General features: G+C 35.2%; 1 protein-coding gene across 1 annotated transcript in view; it reads right to left on the minus strand.

Annotated features, from left to right (window-relative positions):
• The window catches only part of LOC149803159 (uncharacterized), a 255,820-nt gene that overhangs the window by 35,413 nt on the left and 205,533 nt on the right, over window positions 1-14,874 (minus strand). Inside the window, exons 25-27 of the mRNA XM_089952783.1 lie at window positions 13,872-13,969; window positions 7,335-7,457; window positions 538-688 (exon numbers count right to left, since the gene is read on the minus strand). Coding sequence (XP_089808909.1) covers window positions 538-688; window positions 7,335-7,457; window positions 13,872-13,969 — 372 coding nt within the window. The remainder of the gene's footprint in view (window positions 1-537; window positions 689-7,334; window positions 7,458-13,871; window positions 13,970-14,874) is intronic.

The raw sequence follows: 14,874 nt of genomic DNA on the forward strand, positions 1-14,874 counted from the left end.
CAGAGATATTTGAAAATTTGCAATAACTGCCAATAAAATATAACTGCATTATCCACATGAACTATCAAATTTAATTTGTCTACGTCAAATGGTATAACCAAACTGAGTTAACTAGGTTTCTTTCCCAAAAGTTATAAAATGCGTAAAAGCAATTAAAAATATTGCTGTAATAATTTAAAGAACTAATCATCATCTGAATACAAATCTGTGCACCAATTTAATCTGCCTATCACAAATGGTTTCTGTGCAAATGTGCTAGCAAGGTTTTGGAAACAGATTCTCAAGTTCAGGAAGTTAATAAATGTTTTACAAATATTGTAAAAAATTGCTGTTATAGCCTGAAAATTATGACATCTGCACATGACTTTAATAAAGTATATAAAACTATGCCTCCAAGTCCATTAGCTTTTGTGCAATCACACTAAAATTCAGAGATGGTCATATAGATTTCGAGAAGCAGAGGCAGATGTTATGGACAGCAGCAAAACAATATACAAACTTCTGCTACTGCAAAAGGGCATAAAAAAGTCAACCCACCTGAATCACTCATAGCTTTGGAATTAAGATATGCTACATTCAAGTTAGGCAACCCAGCTTGCTTTGCTGCAGACATGGCAGATTTCTGAGCCAAGGTGACAGAGGCAGTTTGAATATCACTAAACTTGGCTAACTGTGTGATGGTCATTGCCTGAAGACAAATACAAAGTTTAATGAGAATAATACTGTGCATATCAAACATGAAATTTAATCACCTGTGAATAGAACAGACAGCTACAATATTTTGTTAAAATTAAAACTAGAACAAATAGCAGAGACCCTATTCTGTCACTGAATAAGGTACTGGGTCCTCAGAACGTACACTATTTAGCTAAAATATGAAGTAGAACAAACTGATGAGACCCAGATCTACCAATGAATTAGGTGCCATGAGGTCAGAATCTTTAACATCTAGCCAAAATCAAAAGTGCAACAAATAGCAGAGATCTGCCACTGAATTAGGTGCCCGATAGTAAGAATCTACAATTTTAGTTAAAATCAAAGATAGAACAAGCAGCAGAGACCATGATCTGCTACTGAATTAAGTATTGGTTGGTCAGAATCTACAATATTTTGTTAAATCTAATGTCAGACAAAAAAAAGCAGAAACTCAAATCTTATGGCACATGATACGATGGTACATCTAGGGCCTCTACTCTTCAGTTTGGCATAGTCTATATACATAAACAAAAGCAATAAATCAACCAATAAAGGACAAAGTTCAATAAATGCCAATTTTAGCCCCAAATTAGCTCTTAATAAAAGTGCTTGTAAGAGCATTACCATATTTAGTGTATATGTTGGGACACCATACATTTATTTTAAAAGTAATTTTTTTGTGCACTGTATGTTCTGGGACACATAATACTGGCTTGAAACAATTTCTGGACATTCACGTGACACACATTCCTTGGCATAAGTGCATATAGTGTCCACACTAACAGGGATCTGCAGACTGCGTTGGATGAGAACTCACTTTGTGATTTTTCCATGTAACTCATTGCCATATGATACTGGTCTCCCACTCCTTGCTACATGTCCCAATTTATTCAGCTGCTGAGAAAAATCTATTTTTAACCAATCTGCAATGGTTGATTTGGGGATTTTGAAATGTCTTGCTGTTACTTGAATTCCATGCAATTCTGAGAAATTTACAACTTCCTCTTTTTGCTTTAATGTAAAACGCTTGTAATGCCCTCGCCTGACATCATTTTTGTAGGCATCATCTCGCTCCTGACGGGTCTCCAATTTTGTGTCTTTATGCAGCTGGTTCATTTTCTTTTACATCACTCTCTTTAGCACGCCTATTTTGTCAACCTACGGGCCTCTTAGGTGAAGCTTTAGGCAATGCATTTTCTTTCCATGCATGAGGCAAGGCCTCTTCACTACTTGAGTATCGCACTACAAACTTATCCATCATAGCAGAGACCTATAATGTGGTTTATTTTGTTTTATTTTTATTCCTCTTTATATATGCTATGTACATGATAACAATGACTGAGGAATCACTTTTTGTGTAAATGGGTGGGAAGTTATCGTTTCAAAGTGTTCCATTGTTTTTATTTATATTCTATTTATATTAAAATCAAGGTGAAAACCAGTAGAAAGAAATCAAAGTTGGTTTCCCCATGTCGGCCGACTTTGTATACATATGTATAGCTAAAAAAATCTCCACACTAAAAGGAAGCCAAAGTCTGCTTCCAGGGTCGGCTTGCTTTGTAATAGATTAACTTTGTATTTGATATCTTACCGGTAAGTTCAAACAACGAGTTTATGGCTGTTACAAGGTGCATTTATTCAACACCTGGGCTTTCATTTATATGCCCTCTGTAGTCATAATCGACACAAACAGGTTTAGAGTTCTTCAGTGTAAATAGTATACACAGCATTAACTTGCTTTAATAATACTTTTGTAACCCATGGAATCAAAAAGATTTTCATTTGTATTCACAGTGAATGTATTTCTAATAATGATTTTAGTTTGCGAGATATTGTCATATTGTTACCCTGGATAGAATACACTCTTCGCTATTTTGTACCTTACACCGTGTCATGCACGAATGGCAGGTGCTTTCAAGCAATGGGGTTGATAATTCTCACTCTCTTTCTTTCTCTCTCTTTCGTATGTGATTTTGCAGGATCCAGTTTTCATTCTTATGACATTCAAACCTTTGAGGGCAACGAAACATGATTCATTTCTCATTATTCACATCAATGACCAATGTGTTGTGTTATCTGACGAAAGGGATAACCCTATGGATGCATGTGCTACTTGTACAGAGTTCGTGGATATAATTTTCCTTTAATAAAATGAAGAACAAAAAAGTGAATACATGATAACAGTACGAGGTTAGTTTCTTTCATTTTATTATCAAATAAGCATTTTATTTATCTATTTTATTGTAACATGCGGTGTAGCTGGTTGCAGTGGGGGATGGGCGCAAATTGAACACAATTTATTTCATTTCCTAAGTCTTGGGACACATGATGTAGGTTTAAAAAAATCACCATAAGTTCTGGGACAATAAAAAAATAAATATTTTTTTGGTGTTCCAACATATGCAATAAATATGGTAGGTATGGTTATGCCATTTCCAATATCAGCTGCAATATATGAGTATGACAATGAAATGGTATGAAATTAACAGTTAATTTTGTTCCTATATAGGCCTGTGTTCAATCAAAAAAGATTTCAGGCTCTTTGAAGTCATCATAAACCAAAAGGAAATTCAAGAACAATTTGTTTTTTTTGTTTTTTTACAGATGATACCTTTTGTAAACCATGTAATTCATATCCAAATTTTATACATTTCTTGTTTATGCTCATCACAAGCAAGCAGAATAAGGGAGGCAAAAACTTAGGCCATCTGCCATTTTTATCACCATACAAATTTAGGGTGTCACTTCACAGCAATACAAAATGTCATTTTATATTTCTTTTAAAAACTGACATTCCAGTGTTGATTGCTATTTGTATAGGCAATTGTATTTTTTTCTCTCTTTCTGCATATGGATGCATTTTTAAGCATTCTTTAGCACAAATCAGATTTTGAATTTTGAATGAGAACAGCTAAATATAGATGAGGCGCACTGAGGAAAAAATGTTCACAGCAGTGAAAAACAATGAAGCAACCACAGATGCTATTTTTGACTAAGCTGGACTAAGCTGGTCTGTTAAAAAGGAATTATGGTAAGAACAAAATCTCTGTACAAATTTTCACGACCTGGTCATATTAAGTTGCATTTATTATTTATATTCTACTCATTTTGATTTTAAATATATTGGCACTCATGCAAACAGGATCATAATATTAATAGTGTGAAGCACCCATGAAACCAGGACTGATCCAAGTATCAAAAATGCAATGTTAATTAGTATAATTTTTTATTTGTTTCAGTTTCATGAATTATTTTAGTACCTAGCTTTAAAGTACTGTCCACAGACTGGGACTAAAATAAACCTATTCAGTAGGCTGCCAGTACAATGCAACACCAACTATTGGTTGCAGCAATCTTTAATGAAACATTTATTGACAAAAAGGATTATTTTACAATTTGTTTACTCTAAGTGCAGTGATGTGTATAGAATCTGTTTTTCTTTTTAAAGTAAAAAAAGAAAGAAAAAAACCCATAAGCAAATAAATGAATTTTTTTAAAAAAATTTTTATTAATGTACAGAACCTCACCAGGTCACTGAGATGTTCATATAGAGAAAATTGTTAATAGTTCATGTATAGAAATTGATCATTTACGGTAAAGCAGTTGCTTTGTTAATATTGTATGGAACAGCAGCTGTCTGAACCCACTTGTTATTTTTAAAACTTTTTAATAATTGTTTTATCTTTTCCTATTCTTTTAAACAGAAAAACTTAAATCATTTCTATTGTTTTTTACTTCTGAAATTCATGCGCATTCAGTTCACATAAGTTCCTTACTTCTATCTTCTTCACATTTGTTACATGTTTCACATGAATTGTCTATCTGAAGGTTTGAATAATCAGTTTAAAACTCTCAAAATATTTTTTCTTTAAAATACTGCAATTTCTACTGGTTGCTTAAACAATAACGTTGTCAAAAATGGTTGGGGAAGGGGTGGATTTTAACAATACTTTACAGACATCGACTGCTTGCTTTAACAAGCCAAGGAAATGAAGCTAAGTGAGTTTTCCAATAACACACCAAGACAGACAGCCTAGAATGTGCCTTGGGAAGGTATCGCACAAGCAATCCTTAGAATGCCCATTGAGTAACTGTTTCCTCCCCTTCTCCCAGCAAAATATGAAATGATGGTTCCTTAAGACATAAAGGGTGGCAGGTATCTCATGTGATTTGAATTTTAAAAGTATATTTTTGTCATTTTTCATTTTTTTGTGTGCACACACAAACTGAAATCTTGTCATCGGGCAACATTGTCAAAAATAGTTGCTGCATTAACTCATTAACCCCTGGAGGTTTTTGTCGCTTTTGCCTGTTACCACCCACTTTAGTGTATCATATATGACCCTGATGCTACAGAGCTCAGTAGTAGGCTACTACCTCCTGCCACGTAAATTCGGCGCCAGGGGTTAATGAGTTAACAAGGATTTCTGAACTTTTTTACAAATCATCTAGGAATGGCTAATTTGTAATTTATGTGCAATGTCGATGCACAAGTAATTAAATATGCAAGGAATATTCAAATTTGGTGACGTCATCAAAATGCACCCATTAACCCCTGGAGGTTTTTGTTGTTTTCACCTGAAATGTGAGTGGGAAACTCATGTTGTGGTCTATTTCTGAATACATCCTAATACATCAACTTCCAGGTGATTTTCCAATAACCTAATGGCTAGTTGGGTTAGAAACAACGTTTTTCGTTGGCTATTTCGCTCATGCATGAGCAGAAGGGTAAAAGTAGGATTTTCTTCTGCTTAGCGTACCCATCATTTTCATATTGTGACCACTCTTTATTCCAAATGCCCATCTTATCCTACTTTCTGCAAAGGTTCATCTGTCAGTTTGCAGTTCATACTGGTTTGCCTTAGATCTGAGACCAAAATGTCTAAAATCCAGACACAAAATCAGATTCCAACCATGGGCGAATTTTGGATGATAAAATATGAGGTTTTTCCCTCTGTATTTTTTAGTGCAACTAGAACTTCCAGATTATTTGGTATCATTGTAGAGTTACTTCTGTCTACCCTTCTATAATACCACCCACTTTAGTGCATAGTACATGACCTTGAAGCTACAGAGCTCGGCAGTAGGCTACTACCTCCTGCCATATAAACTCAGTGCCATGGGTTAATGAGTTAAATGATAAATTAATAGACTTGCCAGCCTGAAATTCTACATAAATTATATTTATCCTCAAGCATGTTGCTCCTTTTTTTGGTCTTAAAAAAAAAAACAGCTCTATGTCATGTCTAAGGGTGTATACACATGCATGTGCAAGTGTTTTTGAATTCTTCTTAGAATGGAACCCAATCAGTGCACAAGAAAAGCATTTTCGACATTTATCAGACATGACAGTTTACTTAATTCCTTGTTTCCTCATTAAATTAAACACTGATTTGTGTACTTGTATTCACTGCTTGGTTTTATGATAATTTTGGGATGGGGGGTGGATGGGAATTTTTCTCCAGACTATATTTTTCTTTCTTTTCCCTCAATTTTTTTCCCATCTAATACAACAAATATTATAGGTTCTGTTTACTTTTAGATACCAATGTGAGATTATTTTCTACATATTTCTGAGCCAGATTCTTTGAAGACTTTTAATTCAGGTCAAGTGACAGTCATGATGATAAATAATGGTCAAATGAGGGGATGGTGGGGTATGCATGGGAACAAATATATTTGTTGGTGTTGTTGTTGTTGTGGGTTTGATCCCCAGCCAAGTCATACCAAAGACTTACATCACTATAAACTGTCACACTGCAGACATTGTAGCGATATGACTGAAAAATTGTTAAAGCTACATTAAAAAGCCAAATCACACACACTCACATTCTTTTCTGAGCATTTCTGCCTGGTACTCTTTTTGTACAGAAATTTAGAGTGCAAGATAATTTTTTTCCGCTAAAGTCAGCAAATGGCAACTAATATACACTCATGACATTATCCTCTGCGGTCTGTTCAGAACTTTCACATGATGAATGGGGCATGCCCACCAGATCTAAGGGTTTACTTGAAAACAGATGCTTCTGTTTGGTTGGGGTGCTAATAATACAGTTTTTATGACTGGAGAACACTGATTTGCCAATGGCAGATGGAGTTCACAAGAGATATAAATCTACTTGACCTCAGAGCAATTTTTAATGGTTTTCATTGTCTCTGTGTTTCTCAAAACCAGGTTCACATTTTGAGTAAAACTGATGACACAAGATCAGTTGCTTACATAAATAGTAAAGGCAGATCTAATAGATAAAGATGCCAACGGGTAATCAGTTATGTGGGTATCTGCCCATTGATAATAAACTGGTAATAAAATGGACAACTGGATACCCCTTTAAAAAAGTTTCCAAGTTCAGATCCAGATACAGAATAATGATTACAGTTTGAGGCTCATGTCGTGTGCACATTTATTCATCATCACAGGGGCTCGAATCATTGCTTACAATTAATCTGTCATACAAGTACAATATAATAATACAAGGGAAGACACATCTCTCCTTTTTCACACGACCTTTTTAAGAATCAACACTGATATATCAAGCTAGATTTTGCGTTTCGTGTAGCGTAATAAATTTGGTACCAATGCTTAATGCAGGCATTTGACTTTGTAAACCTGTCCAAATTTTGGCTTAATATCATACCTTTGAGGTATTCCAGACCAATTTCCCACAATACCACTTGACACTGCCATGATTGCACCTGCTTAACTCATTCTGCCCCAATCCCGCCTGTTGGCATGATGAGGCTGTACCATATTTCGAGCTCTGCAGCATTAAGGTTATTTAACATACACCAAAGTGGGTAGTATTACAAAAAAGCAGACAGATATAGCTCTATAATGATACCAAATAATCTGGAAGTTCTTGTTCTACAGAGGGAAAAACCTAATTTTTTGACCCGTTTTTTTTTTTTACCTCAAAATTCGCTCGTGATTGGAGTGCTATTTTGTGTCCGGATTTTTAGACCTTTTGGCCTCAGATCTAAGGCAGACTGGTCTGAACTCCACACAGACAGGTGAACCTTTGCAAAAAGTAGGATAAGGTGGGCATTTGAAATAAAGAGTGGTCTTGATACAGAAATGATGGGTCCATTAAGAAGAAGAAAAAAACAGAACTTCAACTTTAACCCTTCTGCTCATGCGTGAGCAAAATAACCAATGGAAAATTATGTTTCTAATACAACTAGGCATTAATTTCATGGAAAATCTGTTGAAAGCCGATGTATTATGTGTTCAGAAATAGTCCCTAAAATGTTTTTCCTACTCGCATTTCAGGCGAAAATGACAAAAACCTCCAAGGCCGAATGAGTCAATATTCAAGAGGAAGTTGATGAAAGGAATGCTGCCATCTCATTGGAGAAAGGTAAATGATGTACTGTGCCTATTTACAACTTATTTCTGTTTTACTACATGTTACATATATGACTGATGGATATTATATGACTGAAAAATGTTAGGAGAGGGATTTTGCTAAACTTAAAAACATATTGCACTGGAAATAACAAATCAATATCACTTTAAAAATTCTGGAATAAGAATTCAAATGTGATGTAATACAACAGTCATTTGTGGATTTGACAACTATTCATACAAATTATTGTAGACTAATAGACTACCAGTAGTTAAAGTGAATGTTATGCATAAATAATTTATTAATTTCTTTCGTGTCTATACTCTTGTACTATTAATCCACTTAGATTTACCAATTTATGACAAAAGTTTTAACTGCAGATCCAGGTAAGCAGCAAATATAAATGTAAGTTTTTCATACAGTTTTTATAATTATGGCATGTAATATATAGATGCTCTTTTTATGCTCAGATTATGCATTTTTGCCACTTATGTTAGCAATTACACTTATACCTCTCTTGGGTGTTGGCATGGCAGTTCAGGTTCATACTTAATACAATTTCCCTTGGATTGGGTAGCTAGTAGATGTTTTCTAAAATGTTGGCATCTCTACCAAGAGACATCTTTCTGGCCAACAATATGTGGCTCTGGGCATCTGAACACAACATTTTTCTTTCTTCAACTCATTTATTGTCTAGAAATTTTAGTAATTCAACGGAATGGAAATTCCATCCCAAGATTTTTGGGAGACTATGTGAAGTTCTTTTCCAGCCAAACATAGATCTGTTTGCTTCTCGTTTGAATTTCCAAATTAAACCATATGTGTCCTGGCAACCTGATCTAGAAGCTGTAACAATATATGCTTTTTCATTATCATGGAGTTTTCTGACCATATATTTTCATTCCTTTTAGAGTCCTACCAAGGGTTCAAGCAAAAATTGCACAAGATCAAATACAAGAGGTGATCACCATAGCTCACTTCTGGCCAATGCAGATTTGGTTCCAATGTTATTACAGCAAATATGTCCGATTCCAGTCCTTCTCCCACAGAGGAGAAATCTGCTCTATCTTTCTCAAGGTCAAGAAAGTCATCCACTGCTTCACCAAATGCCTTTCATAGGCTGTACTGTATCAGGGCTGGCTTGGAAAGTTGTGGGCTTCCCAAAACAGCTACAGTTGTCATGGAGACAATCGACTAACAAACATTACAAGTTGGCTTGGAAAAAATGGGTTTTGTGGTGTAATAAATAGAAGTCTAATTACATTAAACCAACTGTGAACCAGGTGATTTTATACCTTGTTTCTCTTCACTGACATGGTTCCTCTTAAAGTGTTGTAAACACTCATAGATCAATGCTGGCACTGACTCTAGCATGTATTGGGAATTTGGATTTAATTGATAATAACATAATCAGCAGAGTAATGAAGGGTATTTTTCATGCAAGACCTCCAACACCTAGATATTCCTTTATTTGGATTGTTAAAAAGGTTTTAGATTTTGAGGACAGTGTTCCCTTTGCAAGCTCTAAATTGAAAATGTTAATATTCAAATCAATTTTTGTGTTTCCTTTGACAACTGCATAGTGAATTAAAACTCTTGCTTCAATTACTTTGGACCACATCACTGTTCAGAACAATTATTGTTACTGTCCCAGTACCTTTGAAGACTCCAGAACCAGGAAAACCATTGAAGCCAGTTAAAATTTAGTCATATAGGCAATAGTGTCTTTGTCCAGTAACTACTCTGAAAACCTACCTTAAGGCAACCAAACAGTCATAAATCGAGAAAAGAATTTATTTCATTAAAGACCTTTTTACCTGTAGCCACCTCAATATTATGTTGGATCAAAACCATTCTTGAGAGGGCACCTATTGATACTTCAGTGTTTAAAGCTCACTCGGTTCTTGAGGCATCAACATCAGCAACCCTGTATGCAATGTTTATCTCTGAAGCTGATTTTAGACACTTAAGATTGGTATAAAGCAGATACATTCTACTTCAGGGATTTCATCTAGCTTCAGATGTTTACTGGACCAGCTCGAAGACAAAAAACGGCTTGTGTAATGTAATTTTAGTACATCTACGTGACTTTCATGTAAAGTTCACTTTTCACTCGGCTTCCTGCAGCGAGTATTTGGACAAATATGTATAGAATAAATTCTGATGAGAAGTCTATCTTGTTTTTATATCCTTATGGTCTGGTTTAAATTTCTTATCCTCTTTAAACAGACAACTTCAATCCCACAGACTTTTAGCCTAATATGGGAAAAGAATCCCCACCTCATCCAAGTATTTAATGCAATGGATTAGGAGGATTCTTGGTAATATTAGTCAAAAGATGGAGGAATGAAGTTCCCACACTGGTGTTACCTTCCCACCTTGTTTGGATTTATATGGACAACAAATTCCTTATCTCTTTCAAATGACATGAGGCACAATTTGCACAGGCTTTTATAAATATGGGTCAGATGGTTATGTGGTTAAAACTGGTTTTATCTTATGATCTCTAAATACAGCCAGACAGTCAATGCTTTCAGCACTATGAAACTTCAATCCTCCAGCTTTTGGCTAATATTTCAAAGAATCCTCATCCATCACATCAAATGCTTGGATGAGTTAAGGATGGTTTTTTTCATTAACCCAAAGGATCACCGAAATATTTGTACTGATCCTCCTAAAATCAAACAGAAGCCAGTTCAGTTTCTACTTAAATACTTATTATTCACTGACAGTAACTCAAAACAAAAACAACAGACAGGTACCAAAACAAACATAAAACAAGATTCATTAACCAACCCCCACTTTTGTTCTGCTTAGAATACTCAGTGCAGAAAGTGCACATCATAGCCTCTCTCAGATCATACTTCAGTCATTTGCTTTCATCTTCCCAGCATTCCTGGTACTTCTTACTCTCATTTCTTGATCATAATTACAATCACGCTCATTCCTGTCATCTTCTAAATTCTCTTGCTGATAAATGCCAATTTTATTTTTTAATGGGGGAAAAACTTTGCTCCTTTTCTTCATTCTTGCCAAAAATGTATTGCAAATCATGCTATTTTTTCTATTGCCTGTTAACATTTTCCTCATGTAAATAAAATTTTGCTCAAATTAACAAGTTCTGCTGAAATTTTTTCCAGATTTTGTTAGATTCTATTATTTCTTCTGATCATTCTTAATCAGTAATGACCAACAATGAAAAAAGATACAAAATATATTATAGTATTTCACATAGTTACGCATTCCATGTGGACTACTGTTATATTCCATAAGGACTACTGTTATATTGACTACTGCCATAATCCATACTGAGTTTTAATCTTTACTATACTGAAATTCCATATGGACAATCTATAGCACCCATGGACTAATTTGCATATTCCATGTGATTTACCATAAGGAGTTTGTAAGGAACCCATAACTTTCCAAAATATGTCCTTATGGACAGACTGAAATTCATTAACAGTTGTTGACCTATACAATAAAGATGTCCATATCTGTTAGGTGTACACATAGATTCCAAATCCAATCCATAGGGAAAATTTTGTACAGGCTGAGAATATTAGGTTTATCTCTTTTGGCAGTCAGCTTTAGAGAGGCATGTTAGCCATACTGTCTATAACCCACTAAAATAGGTTCCATGCTTGAGGAGAAAACCAGTATCTTTTAAATAGTCGATTTTCTTATTAAAAGTGATCATGCATAAGAATTAAACATATTTTGGGAAGAGAGTGGGACCGATTTTCTTTAAATTATTTTTGCAGGAATGATTGGGAGCCAAAATTGGCCCTTATTGAGCCCTGTACTTTAAGTACGTTATTAAACAAAAATCTTGATGATATTAAAACAAGCTAAAAATATGATATTTATTTTACAAGAAATGGAAGCCCAACAACCTGACAAAGCCTGATAACCTGTATTCAAACCTGGTAAATATTTCTGTATCATTTTAAACTGTGATGTTTTACCCCAACCCCTTGTATTATACATGTATTTATAAGTCTGTAAGTGGAGCCAGGTAAGCTTTGTTTTTCCAAGTACCTAAGTTGGCTAATCCTCTTACGTAACCCAGTCTTTGTTTGAGCTCTTGAGTGGAAATCTGGCGGGAATCTTTGTACATGGGAACACGTGACGTAGACAACTTCAAAGAGCCGGAAGCCGACAATGGTAGGCTGGACAGTACATGGGGACACACAGACTGACATTTTTATGATTGACAGTTCGATCAAATGACCAGAGTCCGTCGCCATCCAATCGGGATGCGTTGTAGGTGGGACTTGATTCGAGAAACTGGCATAAGACTTGTACAAGCCTGAAATTCGTCAGTTGGTGTTTAAGAGTCGCAGTGACACACACTCCGTTAGCCATTCGTAAAAATTGGCGGAATTTAGGAAATTCATGAAATAGCTTCGATCAGGTAAGTTTGATGTTACATTGATTCTGCTTGATACGACTGCTGTTAATTGAAGAGAATTTGTCGTATGTATACATTTTACTTGTATTGAAGTATGAATAGTTAATTATGACCTTAATATTTTGTATTTTTTTCATGACTTTAGCTAGTACTTTTGTTTACGATTGATTACGATGTTGATTCGTTGCATCATTATTCATAATGTTACTATGTACACCTTATTTGTGAGGCGAAAATGTTCTCTTCTTTCGCTAGTAATATGTGTGCATATTATTTCGTGGATTATTACGTTTACGCCCTTTTGAAAGGACGATTTGTATTTGTGAAGAATTGTATTGCTCGCTAGCCGCTATAAGAATTAATATTGTAATTCTTTGCGTAGTTATATTTTGGTAGACAAGAAATTTGTTTACGTAATGATAGATTTTGCCATTGAGTAACGGATTGCCGTTTATCACCATTTGAATGTGAATATTGTGGATTTGGTACGCTTGTGTAGGAAATATATATAAATATATATAAATATATAGATAGTCATATTACTAATCGTAGTAATATTTTAGTACAATCATATTTGAAATATTTTGTATGTATATACTGATAGGGCTCAGTATGTAGATATTTGAATCCTTTGTGTGATTGTGTTATGGCGCCATTTTTGTAAGCGGCGGAAGTGTATGGGAATTTCGATGTGTGCGCATGCGCTACCCAAATGTCCCGCCTTAAACTGATGGTTCAGTTCAGTGACGTAGTGTGAGGGAAGATTTTTATAACCCTATGCTAATGCATTATACCTTTCAACAGGAAGCTTTCGGGGGACGAAAGAATTTCAGAGAATTTCGGGGGACGAGAGAAGTTCAGAGAATTTCGGGTGACGGTGAGAGATACCGAGTGAATTTCGGGTGACCTCAAGGGATACCGTCAAGGGCTCCGGATACTAGAAGAGGAACCGGAAGTCAAGATAACGGCAAGGAACAAGGATTATAGAAGAGGAAGCGGAAGTGGAGATCACGAAAGGAGAGAAAGACATGGGAACGAAGAGATTTAGATGAGTAGCACTCAAGAAGGGAAAAATCTCCTCACACTGTGAACTCAAATGATGATCAAAGGGATCATTGGGTGAAAGGGAGACATTGATTACTTTAAATTCTTTTAAATTTCATTTATTAAATTGTTATTGTTTAAATTTCATCTTTGTATTTCTTTTAATTTAACTGTCGGCATTGCTGACTGGGGGCTCGTAGCCATAAATATATTTAGTCAATAAATAATATAGTGTCCAGAATTAACCTTCTGAATAAGGACCAGGGGAACTTCTCATAATTCGTTAAAGTCTATAAGAAGAACCCCACCCCTAGACAACCACACACCCCACATAAACTTTGCAAGTTGTTTGTTTTCTGTGCAATACTTACTGAGAGTACATTTGGTGGTATTTTTGGAATGATATTTGCAGCAATTCCCTCAATTGCTGCAGAATTCAGCTGCTTGATCTCTTGATCAGTCAGTCCAGCTGAAAAGAAAAACACCAAATGAACCCCAGATTTGTGCTTGCTAATCCACCATTTCAAATTATAAAAACACATAAAGCCCACAATCAAAATCAGAATCTTAAAACGAGGAGAACCAAGGTATTTGTATGATTCACACCATCAAAACCCTCAGGGCTTTTCATTTAAACATACATGGTACCCTGGGAAGACAGTTTAAAAATAATAATTGCTAGGGTACTTTGATTTCAGTGTTCATATTAAAATGATAAGAAAATTTAAAACTGCATCTATGGGTAGATACCCCACTTTTAAAATGTCTTCCTTGGGTCCCATGTATTTTTTAATGGAACAGCCCTCAGAACACACAACCTGAATCAAGAACAATAAAATCCAATGCAAATTTTATACTATTTTCCTGCCTTCTCCTTAATCCCATCCTTTATTTTAGAAACACGTCTTTACATTGTGGTCTATAACCAGGGGTCATGCTACCAGGCAAAGTGGGTGACTAAGTTGCCAGAAAAATGTAAATTTTGCCTTCTTCTGTTAGGAAAGCAAAAATGCCTTCACCTCACCCTGTGATTTTTTTAGAGGAACATTCAATGACTGTCCTTTCTGAGATGCTTCCTCGCCTTGGCCAGGTTATAAGTTCCAATGTTATGTTATAGCTCAAGGCAAAATGTGGACTTCAAGCCATCAAATAGCTGGTGTTTATATCAACTGCCCTGACAAAAAACTCTTTCACAATTACAGGAATGTGTTTTGATAGTTGATTGATAAAAGCATACAGACTTGTGTTTCGAAATTTAAACTTATGTAAATAGCAATTTGTGATTTAAGAATAGAATTGGTAACATGAATATTTTAACTGCCACGTGTACATTAGTTTCTTCATAAAAATTAGTTTGAAACCATAAGTGAACCT

Source organism: Sinohyriopsis cumingii, chromosome 3 (genome assembly GCF_028554795.1).
Source record: "Sinohyriopsis cumingii isolate HCF-2022 chromosome 3, ASM2855479v2, whole genome shotgun sequence".
Lineage (NCBI taxonomy): Eukaryota > Metazoa > Mollusca > Bivalvia > Unionida > Unionidae > Sinohyriopsis > Sinohyriopsis cumingii.